A 21,485-nucleotide genomic window follows, 5' to 3' on the forward strand; every position below is an offset into this window, starting at 1 on the left:
CGCGACACGGAGGCGCGGCCTGACAGGCTGGGAGCACGCCAGCTGTCGAGGCTGGGCTGCGGCTGAGGCTGGGGCTGGGTGAACACGCCAGAGCGGGGTGGGAAGCGAAGTGCGCGCGTACTCGCGCCCCGAAACTTCGCAAACTAGGTCCAATGCCCCTCGTTTCGCCACTCGAGCCGTACGGCAACTTCGGATCGCCCTTTCGGATCACTGGAGGCCTCGTTCGCGCACCTTTTCATCGAGCGCCCCCACGATCAGCTCAAGCAAAGCTTTCCGGGGCGACCACAGATGAGTCGGCTGGCCGCTGCTTGGGCCCTGTCCGATCACAGAATGGCACCCTGTGGCCGGAGCACCGGGCCTCGTCGGTCTTGGCAAGGCAGGCGGCTACCCGCGCCGGCTCTTTTTACGACGGCCGAGCCGGTGTCGAACCACTCTGTTGCCATTGTCCAGGCGGCAAAACCTAAAGAATGCGCATTTCACGGCGTGCCCAGCCATTGTGACCCGCTGCAGAGAAATGCAGGTCGGCGGATCCCGCGTCCGCCGCCGTTTGGCCAGAGCCTGTCTCGCCCTCTGACGCTACCAGGCTAGGCTGATTTTCCGCCCGCGCCTCTGGCTGTGTGCCCTGGATTTTTTCCTTTCTTTTCGGAGGGGCGGGCCTGCTGGCTGCGCCGGAACAGGCCGCTCGCTCCTAGACGGGACAGCTCGCTTGGCGTGCCCGTCCGGTGCCCTGCGCCACCTCGTCTCCTGTCTGCCCGCCTGCCCGCCTGCCCGCCCGCCTGCTCAGCAGCTGACGCCGCACTCCAACGACGAGCCGCCGCAGCCGCCGCCCACCAGCCCGACCGCCCGCCGACTCAGGTAGACAGAGAGACACAAACGGGCCGCGCACGCAGCCGCAAAGGCCCCCGTTCCAGGCCTCGCCGGCTCACCGCACTGCCTACATGCTATTCCGTCGGCGCTCGTCGGGCGGACCCTGGGCTGCCTGTTTGACGCACGCACTCCGTCGACTTGCTTGCTTGCCAGGCTTGCTTCCCGTCCCTTGCCGCCCATCTCGTCAGACCAGGCCAGGCCTGCCCTGCCGCCAAGCAGATCGATCCGCTCCTCGTCGGTGCGCTCCCTCCGGTACTCGACCCTGGCCTGCAAACACCTGGCCCGACACAATACCCAACCGCATCGCATCGTCCAGCCATCTTGACCCGGGGTTCCGCGTCGACCAGCATGCCTTGGCATCACCGACCGCCCTGGCAAGGCGCTTGCCTGCCCACCTACAAAGAGCAGCGATCCGCCGTCGCCGTTGCCTTCGCCGTCGCCGTCACCGCTCTCTGCCCCTGCCTCGCCATCGCCTCCTCCCCTTAAGTAGCCAGCAACCTCGTCGCCAGACCTCTGACCTCGTGCAACACGCGCTGTCCTCGAATCTCACCACCCTCCAACGGCAGCAGCAGCAGCACCACCACCACCACCGCTCGCACCCTCGGCCATCCGCTCCGCATCGCGGCCCACCGCCCCGCCCTCACCTCGCCATGGGCCTCTTCTCGAGACAAGCAAAGCAGGCGCAAGAGGAGCCGCGCGCCCTCTCCGCTCTCCAGCTCCAGACGCTCCAGTACAGCAGCAGCGTCGCTGCTGCCGAGCCAAAGGCGCCGCGGTCGACCAAGCGCGTTGGCAGCGACGACGACGACCAACGCCGCGCCAAGCCGCTCAACGACCGCCTCTCGTACTGGCTATTTGTCGGCCCCGTCTTCCTCGGCATCGCGGCCGCCGCCGCCATCATCGCGCTCGGCGCCATCAAGACGCTGCCCAAGGACAAGTTCTGCCTCGTCCTCCACGAGGACTTCTCCTCGGGCACCCTCGACCCGGCCATCTGGCAGCGCCAGGTCGAGACGGGCGGCTGGGGCAACAAGGAGTTTGAGTGGACCACCGACAGCACCAACAACTCGTACATCCAGGACGGCATGCTGCACATCGTCCCCACCCTCACCTCGGACCAGCTGGGCGAGGCGGCCATCATGGACGGCTACACGCTCAACCTCACCCACAACGGCTGCACCGCCTCGAACCAGTCCGACGCCTTCTGCGCCGTCAAGTCCAACGCCACCACGGGCACCATCCTGCCGCCCATCCAGAGCGCGCGCCTCAGCACCAACATCAGCACGGCCATCAAGTACGGCAAGGTCGAGGTGCGCGCGCGCATGCCCACCGGCGACTGGCTCTGGCCCGCCATCTGGATGATGCCCCGCCACGACACCTACGGCGGCTGGCCCTCGAGCGGCGAGATCGACATCATGGAGGGCAAGGGCAACCGCCCCAAGAAGCGCACCGACGAGGACTCGAACGTCATGAAGTCGACGCTCCACTGGGGGGCCCGACCCGGGCGCGTCGGCCCTCGACGGCTACGCAAAGACGTACAAGGGCCGCCGCCTCTACCGCGACTACTACGACCAGTCCTTCCACACCTTTGGCCTCGAGTGGACCGACAAGCACATCTTCACCTACGACAACTCGCCCGTCTTTAAGAACTTTGCCATGAAGTGGGTGCAGGGCGGCTTCTGGAAGCTGGGCAACTGGCCCCTCTACAGCGCCAACGGCACCACGCTCCTCAAGAACCCGTGGGGCTCGAGCGTCTCGGCGCCCTTTGACCAGGAGTTCTACCTCATCCTCAACGTCGCCGTCGGCGGCGCCAATGGCTACTTTGAGGACGGCAAGGACGACAACAAGCCCTGGCTCAACTCGGCATCCAACCCGGCGCGCGATTTTTGGCTCTCGCGCAACGACTGGCTGCCCACCTGGCCCAAGGACCCCGCACAGCGCGGCATGGTCGTCGACTGGGTCAAGATCTGGCAGAAGTGCTAGGCATCGGCCTGCCTGCCTGCCTGCCCAGCATCTCGTGTCTGCCGCTCCTCTCCATTTGATACCGCCTCGTCCGTCTCGTCTCCTGTCTTAATAGAACCACCAAAAGGGCTTGCCTGTCACCGTCATCCTTCTCCCGTATACGTAGCAAAGGGCCAGTTTCTCCAGCGTACCATAGCAGCGCAGCAAAGCACATTCATTCTACGCACTGCTCTTGTCTGCCCGCAGCGGTATCGACCGATTGTCATTGACAGATCGACCGGGCCTCCGATTGCCACAGCCTGCGCGCGTCTCTGGCGCGGTTCAGCACTACCAGGACCCAAGCCGCGACACGAGGCAATTTCGCTCGCAATAACCGCCTCATTTCGTGTTCCTCGTTGCGGCTGGCGAGGAGATCTCCGCCATGATTGGATCGCGACGATCAGAGACGGTCTAATGTGGAAGGAACGCGACTGCTTCTCTGCTCTGGCAGATCGCTTCGACAAGGTGTGTGTAGCACCGCCGCCGTCGACGCTGCTGCTCTGCTGGCTCGATGTCGGTCCTGCTGATGCCGTGCCTTCTCCGCCCTTCCGTCTCCTGCCTGCGCTTCACTTGGACCGCTGCTGCTGCTGCCGCCATCGCGCGCCACCTTCGACCGTTGTTACCGCTTTCGTTGCGCTCCGCCCTTGACCGGCCTCGACGCCTTGGCCTCGCTATCCTCTGCCGTCCCGTTCCACGCCCGACATGCTTGCACGCAGCATCGTACGTGGCGGATGTTGTTGAGATTGCAATGTGAAAGGATTATCGGGCAGAGAGATGAAAGTGAGGAAGCACGGCTGAGTGCGGCCAGCATCACTGCTGCGCTGCAGCACCGCAGCACTGTTACAGTTTGGGATGCTGGCGGCTGCATGCAGTCTATGCCATGTAGCAGCATTGTGCGCACTCTGCTTTGGCAGTGTCGCAGACCTACAGCTCACAGAGCAGTGGTCTGCACAACCCGTCCATGCAAGGTTCTGATTTCACACCAGCCATTGTTGGCACAAGTCTGTGCTATTTCTGCCACTGAAGAGGACTTTGGTTGTCTGCAAGATGCCAGTGAGCTGGGTTCAGCAGGTGTCTACACAGCATGTTTCCAGCACAATGTACAGTGTTGTTGCATGGACTCGGTGCTGAGAGTTGATCCTGTGGCCTGTCTTGTGGTCAGTGCTGCCTTGTTGTCCCAAGCCCAGGTTGAGCTGTTCTTGCACCTCTTGAAGGTCCTCAAGACGAAGGTATCTTGCTTGTCTTGCGCCGTCAGGAGCTTGAGGTGGTACGGGTCGGCTGTGCCGGGGGCTGGCTCGACCGCCTCAGCGAGGAAGTCTCCAGTGTTGACGCCGAGCAGCGCCGGCCAGCTGTCGACGCCTACAAGCACGCCGTCTTGAATCGCCAACGTGACGACTAGGAAGGCTGGATCCATAGCGTAGCCGAGATCCTTGTCGAGGTACACAGGTTGCTTCTTGTAGGCCGTCGGGTTGAGTCGAAGGCCCTTCAAGTTCCTGATGGTTACGTCGACAACAACGTAAAGGCCCTCGTCCTCCCGGTAGCAGAGGTACACGTCGATATCCTTCCATTTCAATGCGTCGTCCCATCCGGCGCTCAGGGCAAGCTCGCCAGGACGGGATACGGTGAAGAGAATGAGCAACACGATAATGACCATGACATGTTGAAGGTGTTTGGTAGGGTGCTTGTATGTTGCAAGAGGCAAGAAGGTTGATTCCAGCTGGAATGATTGGTACATGTTGGCCAAGTTGGCAACCACTATGAGTGCAGCTGTCAGCCTGACCACAAGCAGCATTGTTGCATTGTCAGACACAACATACAAAGAGACGTGCTTGATGAACAAACAGAGAGAGTCAATTGAATGAGTGCTTGGATGAGACCTGTGAAGTTGCGGCAGCATCAATCTGAATGTTCTGAGTCTCGCTGGAACAGGGCGACGCGGCACAGCAGGCAAGACACTGCCGATATCGAGACACGACACCCGATCTGCGTCGATGCCGTCTGCCTGCGAGACAACGGGCGATTGGCAAGATCCGGAAGCCCCCGCTGGCGATCCGTCGGGTGCGCCGCTGAACGAGCCAAGCCATAGGAGCGGGGACGAGCAGCAGGCAGGCAAGGAGTCAGGGCTGTGGCGGCGGCGGCGGCGGTGGCAGGTGAGCGGGGCTCGACGCCGCTGGGCTTGACCAGGCTGGGCGGAACGGCCACCGTGCGTGCCCTCGAGCCTGTCACGCCTCAGCACCAGCGCAGCGCTGCGAGCGGGGCGGTGAGCGGGGATTTCCCTCGCAGCACCGCCGCCGCCGCCCCTCTTTGGCCTGCTTGCCAGCAGCTTGCCGGGCCTCGATTTATGCAAAGCCCTTCCCGTGCTGCAGGCCCGCTTGACGGTTGGCCCTTGGCGAGCGAAAATTTCCAGGCAGGGCGAGGCCTGCCTGGCCCCGTTGCGTCCCGCGCTGGGCCAGGCCCACGCCTGCCAGCTTCTCGTCTCCATCACATGCTGTTGGTTACCGGCTCCTCTTTGCTCGCCCGCGAGCCGCAACGCCGTTGCCTCGGCCTAACGCCACTCTGAGGATTGGGCGGCTTTCGACCAACCTATCGGCCTGTCACCTATGCCGTACATTGCAACAAACAATGCCGATATCGAGCAAGCTAGGCAAAAGACCTGCTGCCTAGACCGCCAGCCCATCGCCTAACGGGCCCCTCGCGTGCGGCCAGCTGGGCATCATGTGCCGGACGACGACGACGACTACGTCGACGACCGACCGACCGAACGACGGGGGGGCTCGTTTGGGCGCCGGCTGAGTGACTGCGCGATGCCGCGAATTCGGACAGCGTCCCAACCGGCACTTCAGCTAGCGTGCACCTTGCCACCGCTTCCCGCCACCAAGGGACGATCCCCAGGAAAGCGAACGGGCGGGATCCCAACCGGGTTTTCATGCTCCGGTCTCGACCCTCTCTCTCTGATTCTCGGTGCGTGCGCTCGCTGTTCCCGCCCCGACATCTCTGCCTGATCTCTTCGCTCTGGTCAAGCTAGGTACCCGCTCCCCTGGGCCGCCTCACACGCGCCGTGTCCCTTTGAACCTCGAGCTACCTCGAACCCCAGGGCCTGACCGCCCTGGCCTGTCCCTCGCACCGATCCCGTCGGCGGCCACAGCACTGCAACGCGAGCGGATGCGTGCCTGTCCAGCGGTACCTAAGACGGCCCACAGTGTAAAGGTCGGATGAACCTGCAGCGTCGGGGAGCCAGACGCTGCGTATTGCAGTCCCGCCCCTCGTCTGGATCGGACAATGTCCCGTCGGATGCTGCCCGCCACGGTGCCCGCCCGCCACGTTGCAAGCTTTCCCTTCCCGCCTGGGCATGGTCGTCACCGCTGGACCCCGGCTCACGAGCACAGGGCGGCCGCCGCTCTCTCCCACGCTCGCTCATGCCGAGTCCAGCTCAGCTTGAAACACACCAATCTTGACAGCTCGCGCCGCCGCCACTCTGGCCTGGCTTTGCCACACGCGCGCCTGCGTCGACCTCTGCTATAAGACTCGAGCAGCTCTCTGTGGCTGATGACTGCCGTAGCCTCATCCTTCAAGCAAGCCAGACCCCCCTCGACACCCTCCCTCGCCCTGTCCGACTCCTTCGTCTCGGTGTAGTCCACCGTTAGACCTCGACGCGCCAGCGGACGTCTCGACCGCAACCCCCCAGCCTCGACCCGTCTCGGCTCACCTCACAAGTACACAAGATGCGGCCGATCTGCGCCACGCGGCGCTTTGCCAGCCTCGGACTGGCGGCGGCTGCCACGGCGGCCGTCTCGCTGCTGCCCAGCTTTGCCACCGCCCAAGACGCGGCGGCCAACTACGGCCGCGCCGACTGCCTGATGGAGAACTGCTCGCCCTCGCAGTCGGGCTACCTCGACGGGTACAACTTTGACCCGGCCATCGTTGGTGGTCCTACCTGGGGCCAGCTCTGGAACACGGCGCTCGAGTCGTACGGCTTCCTCGCCCAGCCCATCACCTACACGCCTCCCGGCCAGTCGCAGAGCGTCATTGTTGCGTCCGAGACCAACAAGGGTGAGTGAAGCGCAGCGCCGCCGCGGACGATAAGCCAACGACGTGAACTGACCGAGTAATCCCGCTTCTGCTCCTCTCGGACCGGCAGTCTATGTCCTCGACGCGGCCACCGGTGCGGTGCGCAAGACGCGCTCGCTGGGACCGCCGATGGCGTCGGCCGACGTGCAGTGCAACGACCTCTCGCCGTGGATCGGCATCACGGGCACGCCCGTCCTCGACCCGGCCAGCAACACGCTCTTCTTCTGGTCCAAGAGCTACGCAGACGGCACCACCTCGGGACTCGACAACGGCCGTTACAGGTTCTACGGCGTTGACCCTGTAACACTCGAGAATCGTTTCGCGCCATTCGACCTGCAGGGCACGCCCGCCGGCAACCGGCCCGACCAGTACTTCGAGGGCGGCAAGGTGCTGCAGCGCACCGGACTGCTCCTCAACAACGGCATCGTCTACGCCGGCTTCGGCGGCCACTGCGACAACTTCAACTACACCGGCTGGATCGTCGGCATGGACGCCGCCAGCGGCAAGTTCGTCACCTCGTTCAGCACCTCGTCGCCCGGAGGCACCGGATCGGGCATCTGGATGTCCGGCGGCGGCCTCGCCTCGGACGGCAGCTCGCTGTGGTTCGTGACAGGCAACGGACGCTCGGGACAGGAGCTCACGACGGTGCCCCGCATCGGACGCAACGTCCCCAAGTCCCTGCCCATGTCCGTCGTCCGCATGCCCCTCACCGCCAACCTCGCTGCCGCCGACTTCTTCTGGTGAGTACTAGCACATGGCGTGCCACCGTCAGACGCCCAGGTGGAGGCAGGCCTGCCGCGCCCGACCCGACGCGTCGCGGCGCTGCCACCATATTTTTTTTTTCTTCACCGCCACCCGTCCTGACCATCCCTTTGCATCCCTACTTTTACAACTCCTCCTCGACAACATCGATACTGCTCGACCAGCCCCAGCGATCTGCTTGCCATAGATGCTGCGGATCAAGATTTCGGTAGCAGTGGTGTTGCTCTGCTTCCCAAAGGCTTTGCAGCCGGCGGCGTTGGACGGATCGCGATTGCCCAGGGCAAAAACAGCAAGGCTTATATCCTCAATGCCGACAACCTGGGCGGTTTCAAGACGGGCTCGGGAGGCGGCGACGGCAACCTGCAGACGATCCAGCTCAACGGCCAGTCGTTCTCGACTGCCGGTGGCTACCCGCTCGAGGGCGGCTACATCTACATTTCGTCGACGGGCGCGCCGACGCTGGCGCTCAAGTCTGGCGTTGACGGCAACGGTGCGCCCAACTTTGCCCAGGTGGGCCAGTCCGAGACGGCGGCCAGCGGCGTGCGCGGTGCGGGTCACACGACGACATCGTCGATGAACGGCCAGCCCGGCTCCGGTCTCCTCTGGATCACCGACACGGGCAACGGCAACCTGCGCGTCTACAACGCCGTGCCGCCCGCCGACGGCGTCATGAAGGCCATCTACACGGCCTCCTTCGGCGGCGCCAAGATGCAGCGCCCCGTCCCCGGCAGCGGACGCATGTTTGTGGCGTCGTCGAGCGGAACTGTGGTCGCGTTTGGCGCGCCCGTCAACCAGCCCATCAACTGCACCACGCCGCTCCAGTACGGCACCGTCGTCGTCGGGACCAGCGCCTCGATCCAGGTCAACTGCACGGCGCTCATCGACACGCAGATCTCGTCGACGCGTCTGTCGGACGCCACGTCGTACACCACGACGGCCATCCCCACGACCCCGCTCAAGGCCAACACGGCGTTCAACTTCAACGTCACCTGGACGCCCAAGAAGGCGGCGTCCGTCTCGGACACGCTCATGATCAGCCTCGTGGCCGACCCGACGGGCAAGTTCGTCACCTCGGTGCCGGTCGTGATGCGCGGCGTCGCTGCCACCTCGGGCCCCACGTTCAGCGTGACGCCCAACAACGTCGCCTTCGGCGGCCTCGTGCCCGGCGCCGCCGATTCGGTCGGAGGCGTCAACAAGAGCATCTCGCTCCAGAACCTCGGCCTGGGCGGCATGACGGTCCAGAGCTGGGACTTTGACGAGGTCTACGGTGCCGTCGACGACGACGACGACGATGCGGCCCCCGCCACTCCGAGCCCTACGAGCGACGCCGACGGCGTCCTCGAGGACCGCAAGACGACGACGGGCAACTTTACCCTCTACTCGATGCCCGACGCCATCGCGGCCCAGTCGGCCACGGCGCTGACGCTCAACTTCAACCCCACCGTCAACGGCATCTACAAGGCGCTGCTCAAGATCACCACCAACGGCGGCACCGCCACGGTGCTCCTCACCGGCTCCGCCTCGAGCCCGGCCAAGCTGTCGTTCGCCACCGAACAGTTCGACGGCACCTACCTCGACAATGTTCCCTCGATGGACTACGGCAACGTCCCCGCCGGCAGCGTCCGCACGCTCCACCTCAACGTCACCAACAACGGCGAGGCGGCGCTCACCATCACCAAGTCCAAGCCGCCGTCGGGCACCAACATCTACGCCACCAACCCGACGGGCGACCTCACCGAGGGCGAGCACATCGAGGCCGGCGAGACCGAGTCGGCGGCCGTCGAGCTGCGCGTGCCCGACGCCGTCGTCAACTCGGTCGCCTACAACGTCTCGGGAGAGTGGGTGCTCAACGGCAACGACCCCGACTTTGGCGTCCACTTTATCGAGATGACGGCGCGCATCGTCAGCAGGCAGGTCGGCCCGCAGCTCGACGCCGCCGCCACCGCCGCCGCTCCGTACGACACGGCGCGCTTCAAGTACCTCGGATGCTTCCCCGGCGGCCCCGCCCGCGCCCTTCCGACCCGCATGAACACGGCCACACCGCTCGACAACGGCGTCTGCCAGACGCTCGGCCTGCAGAGCAACGCGGCCAACTTTGTGGGCACCGAGTACGCAGGCGAGTGCTACAGCGGCCTCACTGCGCCCGACGACAGCACCAAGGTGTCCGACGACAAGTGCGCCATGACCTGCCAGGGCGACGCCACCCAGTACTGCGGCGGCAACGGCTACGTGAGCGTCTTCTACGATTCGCTCGCCTACGACCCGGCCACCAAGACCTACGCGCCGGGCACGTTCCTCGGACCGCAGAACGTCGCCGACGGCGTCAACGGCTACAAGTACGTCGACTGCGTCTCCGACAACGGCGGCGCCCGATCGCTCTCGGGCCCGACGTACACCGACGGCACCGGCATGACGGTCGAGACGTGCGTCGCCTTCTGCTCGGCCAAGGGCATGTCGATCGCCGGCCTCGAGTTTGCCCAGGAGTGCTTCTGCGGCAACAGCCTCACCTCCAACGCGCTCCTCCAGCAGACGGGATGCACCATGGCCTGCAAGGGCAGCCGCAACGAGCTGTGCGGCGGCCCTTCGCGCCTCTCGGTCTACGCCCTCAACGGCAACCTCTCCGGCGGCGCGCCACCCGCCGCCACCACGACGACCAGCGCCGCCGGAAGCACCGCGACCGCCTCGCCGCCTGGCGGCACCGCCCTCACGCCCGCCGAGACAGCCGCCTACCAGGGCTGCTGGAGCGACGCCGTCGCCAGCCGCGTCATGCCCAGCCAGCAAATCAACGGCGCGACCAACAGCATCACCGCCTGCCGCGCCGCCTGTGCCGCACAGGGCTTCGCCCTCGCCGGTGCCGAGTACGGCCAGGAGTGCTGGTGCGCCAACGCCCTCGCCGCGACCTCGAAGCAGATGCCCGAGGCCGACTGCAACATGAAGTGCCCCGCCAACCAGGCGCAGACCTGCGGCGCCGGCGACAGGCTCTCGGTCTACGCTGCGGCTGATGCCGCTGGCGGCTCGTCGTCCACGACCACGACCGCCGCCACCGCAACCACCACCACGACCACCACTGCCGCCACTGCCACGACGGCGACGTCGACTTCGACGAGCGCCACGGCCACCAGCACCGCGCCCGCCTCGTACGTCGGCTGCTACAGCGACAGCGTCAACGCCCGCACCTACTCGTTCCTCGGCGCGCGCAGCTCGTCGGTCTCGGTCGACTTCTGCCGCACCACCTGCGCCGCCCAGGGCTACGCGCTCGCCGGCATGGAGTACGCCAACGAGTGCTTCTGCGGCAACGCGATCCCCACGACGGCCAAGCAGATGCCCGAGACGGACTGCAACATGAAGTGCGCCGGCAACTCGGCCCAGATCTGCGGTGCGGGCGACCGCCTCTCGGTCTACCAGGCCGTTGACCCCGTCTCGTCGAGCACGACCAGCGCCACGGCCACGGCTACTTCCACCGCCACCAGCACCGATGCCTCCTCGACCTCGACCTCGACCTCGACCTCGACCTCGACCTCGACCTCGTCCTCGACCTCGACGATGACGACCAGCGCGACGAACACGAGTGCCACGGCGACCAGCACCACTAGCACAGCCACCAGCACCACTAGCACAGCAGCCACAACCACCACGTCGACCACTGCTGCACCCACCAGCACCAACCCGGCGTACAAGGGCTGCTACAGCGACGGCGCCACCCGCGCGCTCTCCTACCGCGCGCTCCAGGACTCGACCGTGACCGTCGAGGTGTGCCGCGCCGCGTGCCAGGCCAAGGGCTACCCGATCGCCGGCATGGAGTACACAAACGAGTGCTGGTGCGGCACGTCACTGCTGGGCGGATCGACGATCAAGCCCGAGGCGGACTGCAACATGCCGTGCGCGGCCAACGCCAAGCAGATCTGCGGCGGGCCCAACCGCCTCTCGGTCTACTCGGACATTGCCGACCTGTCGAGCATCGTCGTCAGCCAGCCAGCCAAGATCACGACGCCCGAGGGCGCCGCCTGGGGCTCGCTCGGCTGCTACGTCGATGACGGAGGACGCATCCTCAACGACAAGGCGCCCAACCTCGGACGCTCCAACACCATCGAGGCCTGCGCCTCGGCGTGCGCCGGCTTTGGCTACTTTGGCGTCGAGTACGGCACCGAGTGCTACTGCGCCAACGCCATCCGCGCCGACGCCAAGACTGCGCCTGCCTCGGAGTGCAACATGCTCTGCAGCGCCAACGCCACCGAGTACTGCGGAGCGGGCAACCGCATCGGCGTCTACCAGGTCTCGACTGCCGCCGCGGGCACTGGCGCCACCTCGACTTCGACTTCGACATCGGCCACCGCCACTTCTACCACGGCGACCGGCTCGTCGACCAGCGCCACGTCGACCTCGACCAGCACCACGTCGACCTCGACCAGCATCACGTCGACCTCGACTGCGACGCCCACGTCGACGAGCACCACCGCGACCCCGACCTCGACTGCGACGCCCACGTCGACCTCGACGAGCACCAGCTCGAGCACGACCTCGACTTCGACGTCGACGACCTCGTCGGCCGCACCGGCTCCCACCGCCGACGGCGTGTCTATGCTGGGCTGCTTCACCGACTCGGGCTCCGCGCGCTCGCTCTCGGTGACGGCGTACCAGAACAACAACACGAACAGCGTCGCCGGCTGCGCCCTGACGTGCCGCGCCAAGGGCTACCGCTTCAGCGGCGTCGAGTACGGCGGCGAGTGCTACTGCGACAATTTCCTGCAGAACCAGGCGGCCACCGCGGGGCCGGGCGCCATGGGCTGCAGCTACGTCTGCCCGGGCGACAAGACGTCGCTGTGCGGCGGCAGCTCGCGCATCAACATCAGCCAGGACTCGCAGTGGCAGCAGAAGCTGTTCACGGTCAAGCAGTCCGGGCAGTGGAAGCACCTTGACTGCTACGTCGACTCGCAGGCCAAGCGCACGCTCAACATCACGCTGGCGCCCAAGCTCAAGACGGTCGAGTCGTGCCTCGACGCGTGCAACGCGCGCAACATGACGAGCTGCGGCGTCGAGTACGGCGGAGAGTGCTACGGCTCGACGACGTTTGACAAGACGGCCGCCACCCCGGCTCCCAGCACCGGCGCCACGGACCCGCTCGCCCGCGGGTGCAGCATGCCGTGCACGGGCAATACGACGCTCGCCTGCGGCGGAGGCGCCCGCATCAACGTCTACCAGTACGACTACAACGCCGATGCCGTCAACCCGTCGCTGCTGTTCAAGCTGCCCTGAGCGGGAATGTCCAGCCGGCCGACCGCCCTCTCCTCTCCTTTAGCATCATCTCATAGACCGTCCGCTTTCGTCTCTTCGGCTCTGTACATAGGCTCTGGCATACCAGGGCGCGCGGTTCCCTCGCGCCGCGGCCTTCGACCTCCTTCTCCGTCTCTTTTCTCTCTCGGGTCCCCGTGATCACTCCAACACCATCCACACACTCTCTCTAGCACTCGATCTGTCGCTCTCCTCTGTCACCGTAGTCATACACGCAGGTCCCCGATCTGAAACTCGATTGGCTTCTCTCCACCTCTTGTCTGTCTGGGCTTTCTTTCATTCGGCACCGAACAACGACCGCCAGCTTTTCAGCTGCTCCTCGTCCGATTACAGCCGGCCTGACGACGAAGCTGGACAAGCAAGGACCTGGATCCTGGCACGCCCATGCGCCTACCTCGAAAGAAGAACGGGGTTTGGCGGCAGGTACGGTTCGGCGGACTGTCAAACCAGCGCGGGAAGCCCTTTGCATGCAGTTCAGCGGGCAGGGAGGCAGACCGAGTCGCCCAGGACGGCACGGGATGCCCGTCGGGTCTCACCGCCTTGCCTGAGCGCCCCATTGCTTCCTTGGCGGCGAAGGCGATGGAGGCCCCGTGTCCGGTCTTGCTTGCTTGCCTGCTTGGTCGTCAGGCTGGCATACGATCCATGAGACGAGAGTGGCTTCCTTCGTTCCAAGACGCGGGAGAGGAGCAGCATCGATGCGATCCTCGTCGACCGGACGGTCCCGTCGCGTGCAATCTGGCTGTCGCCACCGATGCCACCGACGAGGTCACGTTTGACATTCACAGCACAATCTTCGAGCTATCGCCACCTCGTCCGCAACGAGGGGTCGAGCAAGAGGCTACCGCGTCCTCGTTCGTATCCGCGCCTGCTACGGCCATAAAGTCAAGTCGAGCGAAGGAGAAGGGGGCGAGCGGGCGTCTGGCTCGACGGCAAACGTGGGCTCTACTCACAGCTGAGGGTTTCTGCCGTCGGGGCCCTGTCGGGGCTAACTGGGCTGGGCTGGGCCAGGCTGGGCTGAGCCGGGCTGCTCGCGGCGCGCAGGCCGCCCCAGCGGAAGCCCCGACGCGGGACCCAGCCTGCCTGCCTCTTCGTTTTGTTTTCCCGCCCGGGCGTCCCCGACGCAGGTGCGGACCTGCAGTTTCGCGCAGCGTTCGCTCGCCTGGCAGGCCTGGCCGCGCCTTCCTTGCTTGGGCCCAGAACTCGGCTGCGCTGTTGGAGCTGCCCGTGCTTTGCTGCTCGTGTTTCTGTGGGTCGATCTGGTCTGCCCGGCCTGCTCCCCGCACCACCACCACCACCACCACCCACCCACCACCCACCGCTTGGTTCCCTGCCATCCAGCCCGCCTGCCCGCCTGCATACGCACGAGCGGCCTTCCCGTGCCTAGCCTGCCACCGTTGCCCGGATGTCGCCCTCCCCCCACCCTACCTGTCACAAATCAGATCGAGTGTCTCGTCGCACTTGGCTTGAGCCCAATGACAGCCCAGCCAGCTGCGTCCTGGGCCTGCCTGCCCCACTGGCCGCCGCTTGATTCCTGCTTCACCTGCGCGCTTCCACGGGAAGGCAAGGTAGAGATGGTGTCCATCGCCTGCCATGCCGGCTTCTTCCCGCCCTTTCCATCCCTTTGTGTCCCTTTTCGGGTCCGGACCGCTCCGTCGCCGCGCCGCACCGCACCAGCCTCGTCGACTTGTTTTGCACCGCCTCCTCGACGCTCGCTCCCTTGCTGGCCTGCCCGCCTGCCCGCCTGCCTGCCTGCCTGCTTCGACAGGGCCGCTTGCTTCTCGCAATGATCCATGCAGGAACATGCTAGGCTCCTCGCCGTTTCCCGCCGGTCGTCACCTGCTCTGGGGCAAGGACGGCGCGCGTCCAGAGTCGACCTGGCCACGTCGAGCCTCGTCAGGCAACACTGCCCGGCGACGCTCCCGTCCTGGTCCTTTTCGCACGCACGTAGACCAGACGTCGACAGAGTGCCGCTTTCCTCGCTTTCAGAACCCTGGCGATCCGGGAGCTGCCCTTGCATGCCGTCAGCTACGCTACGCTACGCTACGCTACGCTACGCTACGCGCCACTTGGCCGTCGCCGCCTCGACTTGCAGCCGCACCCATCCGCGCCGCTCTGACCTAGCCCGGCCGGCGTTCTCGCACCGTGCCGGCACAACATCGTCGAGCTCCTCTTGCGTCCGACGTGCGAAAAAAGGCGACGCCGGCCATTGGCCGGATGGGCGATCGTCGGCGGCCCACTTCCAGGTGGCCGCCCGCCCACCATGCGCCCTTGCCCACGCTCAACTGGGTCGCCGCCGGAAGCACACACAAGCAAGGCAGATCACAAGGGTCCTCGTCCGCTCTCTTTCTTGCTTAGCCTTGGCGCGACGCACCTGGACAACAAAACGTCTACATCGCCCGCTCGCGCCCCCTTCGCGTGCTCGCGTGGTCATCATGGCATGATGGCTGGCTCCCCGCCCTGTTTCCCCGTGCTCCTGACCCCTGCGCCGATGGTGAAAAAAGGTGATGGACCCCGCGATGACACCTGGCTCGCCCAGCCTAGAAGTTAATCCGCCAGTCTGGTGGCGGTCGCGGTAGGCCCCTTGGTTCGCTGCGAGCTGCGACGCATACTCAGTCCCGTCTCGCCCGATCTCTCACGTCAGACCTTTCTGCGTGGCCTTGGGCCCGCTTCAACCTCGACCTCGTCCCTTTGCCCTTCCCACAGCAGCGGCTGACCGACCCTCGCAAGCTTGATCTCGGCCTCGGCCCGGCCCTGGAAGCCCATGCGCCTGCCCATCCCCCGAGTAGGACGAGTGTCAGCCGGGACGAGTGGCACCCTCGTGGCCGGGCCCCCTCGGCGGCATCGCGACGATTGTCCTCGTCCGGCCTTCGCTCGGCCCACGTTTGCCCGTCTGCTCCTTCTTGAGCTGCCCGCGCTTGCCACCTGATCAACCACGGTAGCAGCGTTGTACGAGTCGTCGGCCCTTCTTTGCGGCGTCGGCCCTTCGCGCGCCATGCAGCAGCGGGAGCGGTGGCTCGCGCGCTCGAGATCGACGGCCGTCGACCTTCCAGGCTCCGTCATCCCGCTGCGCCCGCCCTTGCGTCGTCTCTATGGACCACCATGCCCCCCCGGACCACGAGGGCAGGAAGTACGTAGGGGCACGCCCGTGCACTCCCCGTGCCCGCCTGGCTCGCCGCTGGTCAGGAGTCTCGGGGCCATTGGGCCAGGCCCGCCACCTTCCGACGGACACCCCGATTCGGAGTCGACCCGGTCTCTATGGCGGGCCCTCCGGAGGCTTTAGCTTCGTCAGGCACCGACGCGCTGCATCCATTGTAGCTTGCGATCCCGAACCCTCCGACGGCACCCCTCTCCACCTACAGCGGCGACGGCAGCGCGGCGGCATGCGCGCGTGGCAGTGCGTGCGCGCTGTAGGGCGTGCTTCGACTCCGCAGTCCCGACCTTGTCCAGACCGGGCGGGACCGCCACCGTCGGTAGGTACGGGGCATGGCAAACGACGACGAACAGGCCCTTCTGCATGGCACCGACCCCGACGAGGGACGGAGCTACCCAGCGACGGACTTTGGGCCGTCCAGAGCGGTAAGCCCGCTCGTCGGACCGCCCGCCATTGAGAGGGGGGGGGGGGGGGGGGCTTTGCTGCTGCGCACCGAGGAGCCATCGACCCGAGAGGATATAAGCCGGCCACACTCCGACCCCTTCCTCCCCTCTCATTCCATCCTCATCCTCATCCACATCCTCCTCCAACTCGCCTACTTCCTCCTCCTCTTCATCGAGCTCATTCATCGGCCTTCTTCGAACACCCACCCAAGCAACCCTCCGCAAGCCCTCGCCATGAAGCTCACCGCCACCTTCTCGCTCCTCGCCGCCGCCATCATGGCCGGCTCCGTCTCGGCCCAGTCCGACGACAGCTTCGACGCCATCATCACGGCGATTGCCAGCATCGACCCCACCGCTGGCGGCCCTGACCCGCTCGCCTACCCCTCGCAGCCCGTCGAGGCCGTCGAGGTCGTTGCCAAGCTCAGCGGCGACGGCGACCTGGTCAAGTCGACCGACGCCTTTGACGTCGAGCACTTCCAGGCCGAGTCCAACGACGGCAGCTCGGACGTGACCCTGGTCGGCGAGAGCGCCCCCGTCGCCCGCTCCCTCTACTCGAACGGCATCAACAAGGGCAGCATCGCCCGCCGCGAGATCCCCCCCGTCTCGGTCGCCGCCGACCGCTACGAGCAGGTGTTTGGCAGCAACAACGACCTCTACGCCGCCAAGGGCTTCCACGACGCCTCGATCCAGGGCCCCTTCTACCTGACCTACACGGTCGTCTCGAACGGCACCGCGCCCGCTCAGTACTCCGCCGCCAAGGAGGCGTGCTTCACCCGCTGCGACAAGACCAAGGGCTGCACCTTTGTCAACATCTTCAACGAGAAGAACAACCGCCTGCTCGACGAGGTCTTTAGCGAGAAGAGCGACCTCAAGTGCGCCCTCTACGGCGACGTCTTCACCGAGGGCCAGAAGACCAACTACGGCGGCCAGCAGCTCAAGGAGAACGCGCCCCTGACGGCCATCTACAACTCGTTTGGCTTCCGCAAGCCCGCCGTCGGCGGCCCCGTCGCCGGACCCTTTGACGTGCCCGGCTACAACCGCACCGAGCTCGTCGGCGCCGTCCGCGACAACCTGCTCCCCGCCGGCAGCGGCAACATTGGCAGCAGCATGCTGACCCAGTACAGCCCGCAGAAGTGCGCCGACGCGTGCAACCAGAAGGCCGGCTGCAACTACTTCAACATCTGGAGGGCCGAAGTCAAGGGCGCCCCGCGCTCCTACTCGTGCGTCCTCTACGGCGCCACGCCCGCCTCGGGCACCGACAGGAACTACGGCCAGTGGATCGAGGGCGGCACCGTCAAGCTCAGCGTCACCCAGTCGCGCGGTTACGCCAAGCAGGCCGTGCCCGTCTAGACAGGCAGCGCGCGCGCGTGGCACCCATCCGGGGGCCTAGCTGGCCCTCGTCGTTGGCCCGCGACTTTTCTCGCTGCCCGGTCGAATCCTCCTCTTCTCGATCTTCGCTCATACTAGATTCCCAGTCCCGGTTGCTTCTTTCATGTCCCGGCTGAGGTCGCTCCCTTGGGCCCTAGGGACCGCCTGCTCCTGCGCGTGCGCGAGCAGAGCAGCGCAGTCCCGAGGCCCGGACTGACTCCACCTCCTCTTGCAGCTTTCCCGCATCCCCCCCTGCCTCTGTCAGTCTGTACTTGGGCCGTCTTGTTTATTCTCGTCGTCACGAAAAATGTCACCGTCTTTTCTTCTCATTTTGTCGTCGTCGTCTTCGGCGTCAACAGGAGTGTGCCTGTGGGTTGCTTCGAGCAGCGGCTGGTCGGGATGCGACCCGGGACGGCGCGCGGAAGGGAGGCCAGAAGGGCGGTCCTTCGTCGGAGCGCTTCCGGGCCCTTTGGCTGGACAGCTCGCTTCCTCATGCGTGCGGGCCCTACCGAGACGTGCTACTGAGCTTGTCGATGCCATGGCCGGGACGTTCCGATGAACGACCGTGAGGCGAGGATGCGGACGAGGTGGCTGCTGGGGCAAGGAGCGCTTCGTAGGCTGGGTCGGCGCGACCTGGAGGGAAAAATCTCGGCACTCGGGCTGGGCCGCTGCCGAGCGTTGGGAAGCTGGCCAGGCCAGGCCAGGCCAGACCAGACCAGCGCCCGACCTGCATGCAGCGAGCTGGCCTAGCCTCCTGCTCCCTCCCTTCCACTTCCTCCCTCACCACCACCATCATCGCCACCGCCGCCGTCGTCTTGGACCCCCGATCCTCCTCTGCGCTCCCACACTCGCCTCTTGCGTCTTACCCCGTCTCGACTCGGCCTCATCCTTCCTCGTACCTGGCCCCGCCGCACCGCACCCCCGCCAGCACCGCCTGATCCTCTCTACACGCATACACTCTCCACCGCGTCGTTCCATCTGCCCGCGCTAGTCCAGCCAGCTCTCTCCCGCGCCATCTCGCATTCACTCTCCAACCCCCTCCGCTCCACATCTCATAGCTCGACATGGCATCATCAGCGACAGCACGGCGGCTGCGACGCGGTCTCGCAGAAGACGAGGATGCGGGTCTCGGCAAGCTGGGTCCAGGTGAGTCGTCGACGCCATCAGCGCTATCGACCCGGGCTACCCCGCCCCGTCCCCGCCACGCTTCGCGCTGAGCCGGAACGGCATGTTCGACCGGGACTGACTGACACACCCGCTCCTCACTGCGCCTCTCCACTCTGCACACCGCGGCGCAAACAGACTTCAACGACGCCGGATGCCTCCTCATCTCCGAGGTCAACCTCTTCTTCTCCCAGCCGGCAGGCGACGGCGCCGAGCCTGCGTCTAAAGACGATGGTGCCACTGCGTGAGCATCGCCATATCCCCTGACGGATACGCCGCGTTCCGCATCGTCGCTCCGTGTGCTTCGTCGGCCGCGGTCGTTGTGGGCCCCTCGCTCATCCTTCCCCACAATCGCCCCCTCTGCCCGCCAACAACAGCGTCGCGGAAAAGACGAAAGCATACGTCGCCGAGTTCAGCAGGTACAAGGACCGGCCTACGATTCGAGAAATCCGAGCGTGAGTGTCGCCCTCGTTGTCATGTCGTCATCTCGTCTCGCACCTGGCGTCAAAGGAGCAGGATGTGGTCGGCTGACGTCTGCCCTTCCTCCTCTCGCCCCGCACCGCACTGCACCGCGCAGGATCCTGATGAAGCACGCGGCCAAGAGCGACGAGGAGCGCGAGTACGACGAAGAGGGCAACCTGATCGAGGACGACGGGCTGGCGCTCACGCAGTTTGAAATGGCGCAGCTCGCCAACCTCTGCATCACCGAGGTCGAAGAGGCAAAGAGCCTCATCCCGACGTGAGTTTCCTCCCTCCCCTCTCCTCCGCTGCAGCCGAGGCGGTCAGCGCCGGCGCCGTGACTCCCTCCGTTGACGCGCCACGCCGTACCGCACCGCATCCCTCTATCTGGCCCCCCGACGCTGCTCACTGCGGCCACACTCTGCAGGCTGGCAGGCAAGGATGACGGGCTCCTCGATTCGCTCCTCCAGGAGCTCGACAACGTCCGCCGCTTCTCGTGACGCGTCGTCTGCGCACACGCACAAGCATCAGCACATCGTCGCTGCTGCCGCCACTGCTGCTGTGCGAGTGCATCCCGTTTCCGGTTCTTTCGTCGTCCTTGTTGCGGTGCCGTGCCCGCTACAACCTGTATTCTAGTCACGTCCGTCGTCTATGCGGCCCCTGGTCCCCTCTTAGATGGGGACGGGGGCTTGGGAGGGGGAGAGAACGGAGGAGTGGTGGTGGAGGAGGGGAGATGGAGGGGGTTACGGCGGGGTCCAGGCTGCCCGCCGTGTCGTGCCCAATACGGTGCGGCATGGGCGGGCGAGTGGGGCCTGGACCCCGTCGCGGGAGTGGGAACGAGGCGAGACAGCCGAACCCGAATCAACGGCACGCAACGTAGCCGCTTCAACCGCCTTCAGTATCGGCGGCGCCACAGTCGCCTCGTCGTGACGCCGCCCCTGTTTTGCCCCTGTTTTGCCCCTGTTTTGGGTGGGGCGCGCGCGGTAGCACTGGTGCAGCGAGTGCGAGTGCCTCGGCGCGCGCGCCCCGCCCATGGGACCCTCGGTCGTGCCATCGAGTCGAGGTACCGCTCAATGGAGAGCGAGGGTCCCTTGATGGCCGTATCCGACGATCTGCTTGCCCGATTGCCTGCCTTTTTGCTCGCATGCCCGCTTGCCTGCCGTTGGCGAGCATCTAGATCCTCTGACGGTGGCCTTCAACACCAAGGCGGTGTTCGGACGTCGACGCCGACGACGACGACGACGACGACGACGATGACGATGGGGGGACCCACTCCTTGCGCGGGAGGGGACAGGAGTAGAGGGCGTAGTCGTGGCACCACCACTTGAAGAACTCCCACATCGGCGGGCCGTAGTAGAAGTAGAGGTATCCGAAGAGGGCGCCGCCGAGGTGGGCAATGTGGTCGAATACCGCCCAGCCGCGCAGTGCACCGAGTAGATCGAGTGCCACCATGCTGGGTGGGCGTAAGGGGAGGCAGCAGCAAGAAGGGCGGCGGGGGGGGGGGGAATGCGGGGTGTGTGCACGATGTCAGTCTTCGTTCGGTCCAGGTAGGCAGGGCGGGCGCGCGGTTGGTCGCTTCACTCACCACTGTACGCCCGTCCCAATGGGCAGCGTGAACATGGGCAGAAAGATGAGGCTGTTTGCGCCGAGCGACGGATGGGAGGAGCGGAGCGGAGAGGAGAGGAGAGGAGAGGAGAGGAGAGGAGAGGAGAGGAGAGGAGAGGAGAGGAGAGGAGAGGAGAGGAGAGGAGAGGAGAGGAGAGGAGAGGAGAGGAGAGGAGAGGAGAGGAGAGGAGAGGAGAGGAGAGGAGAGGAGAGGAGAGGAGAGGAGAGGAGAGGAGAGGAGAGGAGAGGAGAGGAGGAGGAGGAGGAGGAGGAGAGGAGGAGGAGGAGGAGGAGGAGGAGGAGAGGAGGAGGAG

The 21,485-nt window shown here is 65.7% G+C and overlaps 5 protein-coding genes across 5 annotated transcripts in view; 4 read left to right on the plus strand and 1 right to left on the minus strand.

The window, feature by feature from the left end:
- Window positions 1-1,517: 1,517 nt before the first annotated feature.
- Window positions 1,518-2,844, plus strand: PFL1_04448 (uncharacterized protein; the record flags this gene model as incomplete). The annotated part of the gene is made up of 2 exons (XM_007881973.1): window positions 1,518-2,369; window positions 2,395-2,844. 2 exons carry the CDS (start codon window positions 1,518-1,520, stop codon window positions 2,842-2,844), a joined length of 1,302 nt encoding a protein of 433 aa, XP_007880164.1.
- A 3,740-nt stretch (window positions 2,845-6,584) lies between these two features.
- Window positions 6,585-12,945, plus strand: PFL1_04449 (uncharacterized protein; the record flags this gene model as incomplete). Its single annotated transcript, XM_007881974.1, has 3 exons — window positions 6,585-6,912; window positions 7,001-7,670; window positions 7,857-12,945. 3 exons carry the CDS (start codon window positions 6,585-6,587, stop codon window positions 12,943-12,945), a joined length of 6,087 nt encoding a protein of 2,028 aa, XP_007880165.1.
- A 3,519-nt stretch (window positions 12,946-16,464) lies between these two features.
- Window positions 16,465-17,925, plus strand: PFL1_04450 (uncharacterized protein; the record flags this gene model as incomplete). Its single annotated transcript, XM_007881975.1, has 1 exon — window positions 16,465-17,925. The coding sequence occupies one exon, from the start codon at window positions 16,465-16,467 to the stop codon at window positions 17,923-17,925; it is 1,461 nt and encodes a 486-aa protein (XP_007880166.1).
- Window positions 17,926-19,007: 1,082 nt separating this feature from the next.
- PFL1_04451 (uncharacterized protein) lies at window positions 19,008-20,066 on the plus strand (the record flags this gene model as incomplete). The annotated part of the gene is made up of 5 exons (XM_007881976.1): window positions 19,008-19,089; window positions 19,246-19,351; window positions 19,485-19,562; window positions 19,685-19,846; window positions 19,994-20,066. 5 exons carry the CDS (start codon window positions 19,008-19,010, stop codon window positions 20,064-20,066), a joined length of 501 nt encoding a protein of 166 aa, XP_007880167.1.
- A 673-nt stretch (window positions 20,067-20,739) lies between these two features.
- The window catches only part of PFL1_04452 (uncharacterized protein), a gene marked incomplete at both ends in the record, with an annotated part of 2,400 nt that continues 1,654 nt past the window's right edge, over window positions 20,740-21,485 (minus strand). Inside the window, 2 exons of the mRNA XM_007881977.1 lie at window positions 20,740-21,019; window positions 21,152-21,202. Coding sequence (XP_007880168.1) covers window positions 20,740-21,019; window positions 21,152-21,202 — 331 coding nt within the window. The remainder of the gene's footprint in view (window positions 21,020-21,151; window positions 21,203-21,485) is intronic.

The sequence above is a fragment of the Pseudozyma flocculosa genome (assembly GCF_000417875.1).
Source record: "Pseudozyma flocculosa PF-1 unplaced genomic scaffold scaffold00014, whole genome shotgun sequence".
NCBI classification, from domain to species: Eukaryota; Fungi; Basidiomycota; class Ustilaginomycetes; order Ustilaginales; family Ustilaginaceae; genus Pseudozyma; species Pseudozyma flocculosa.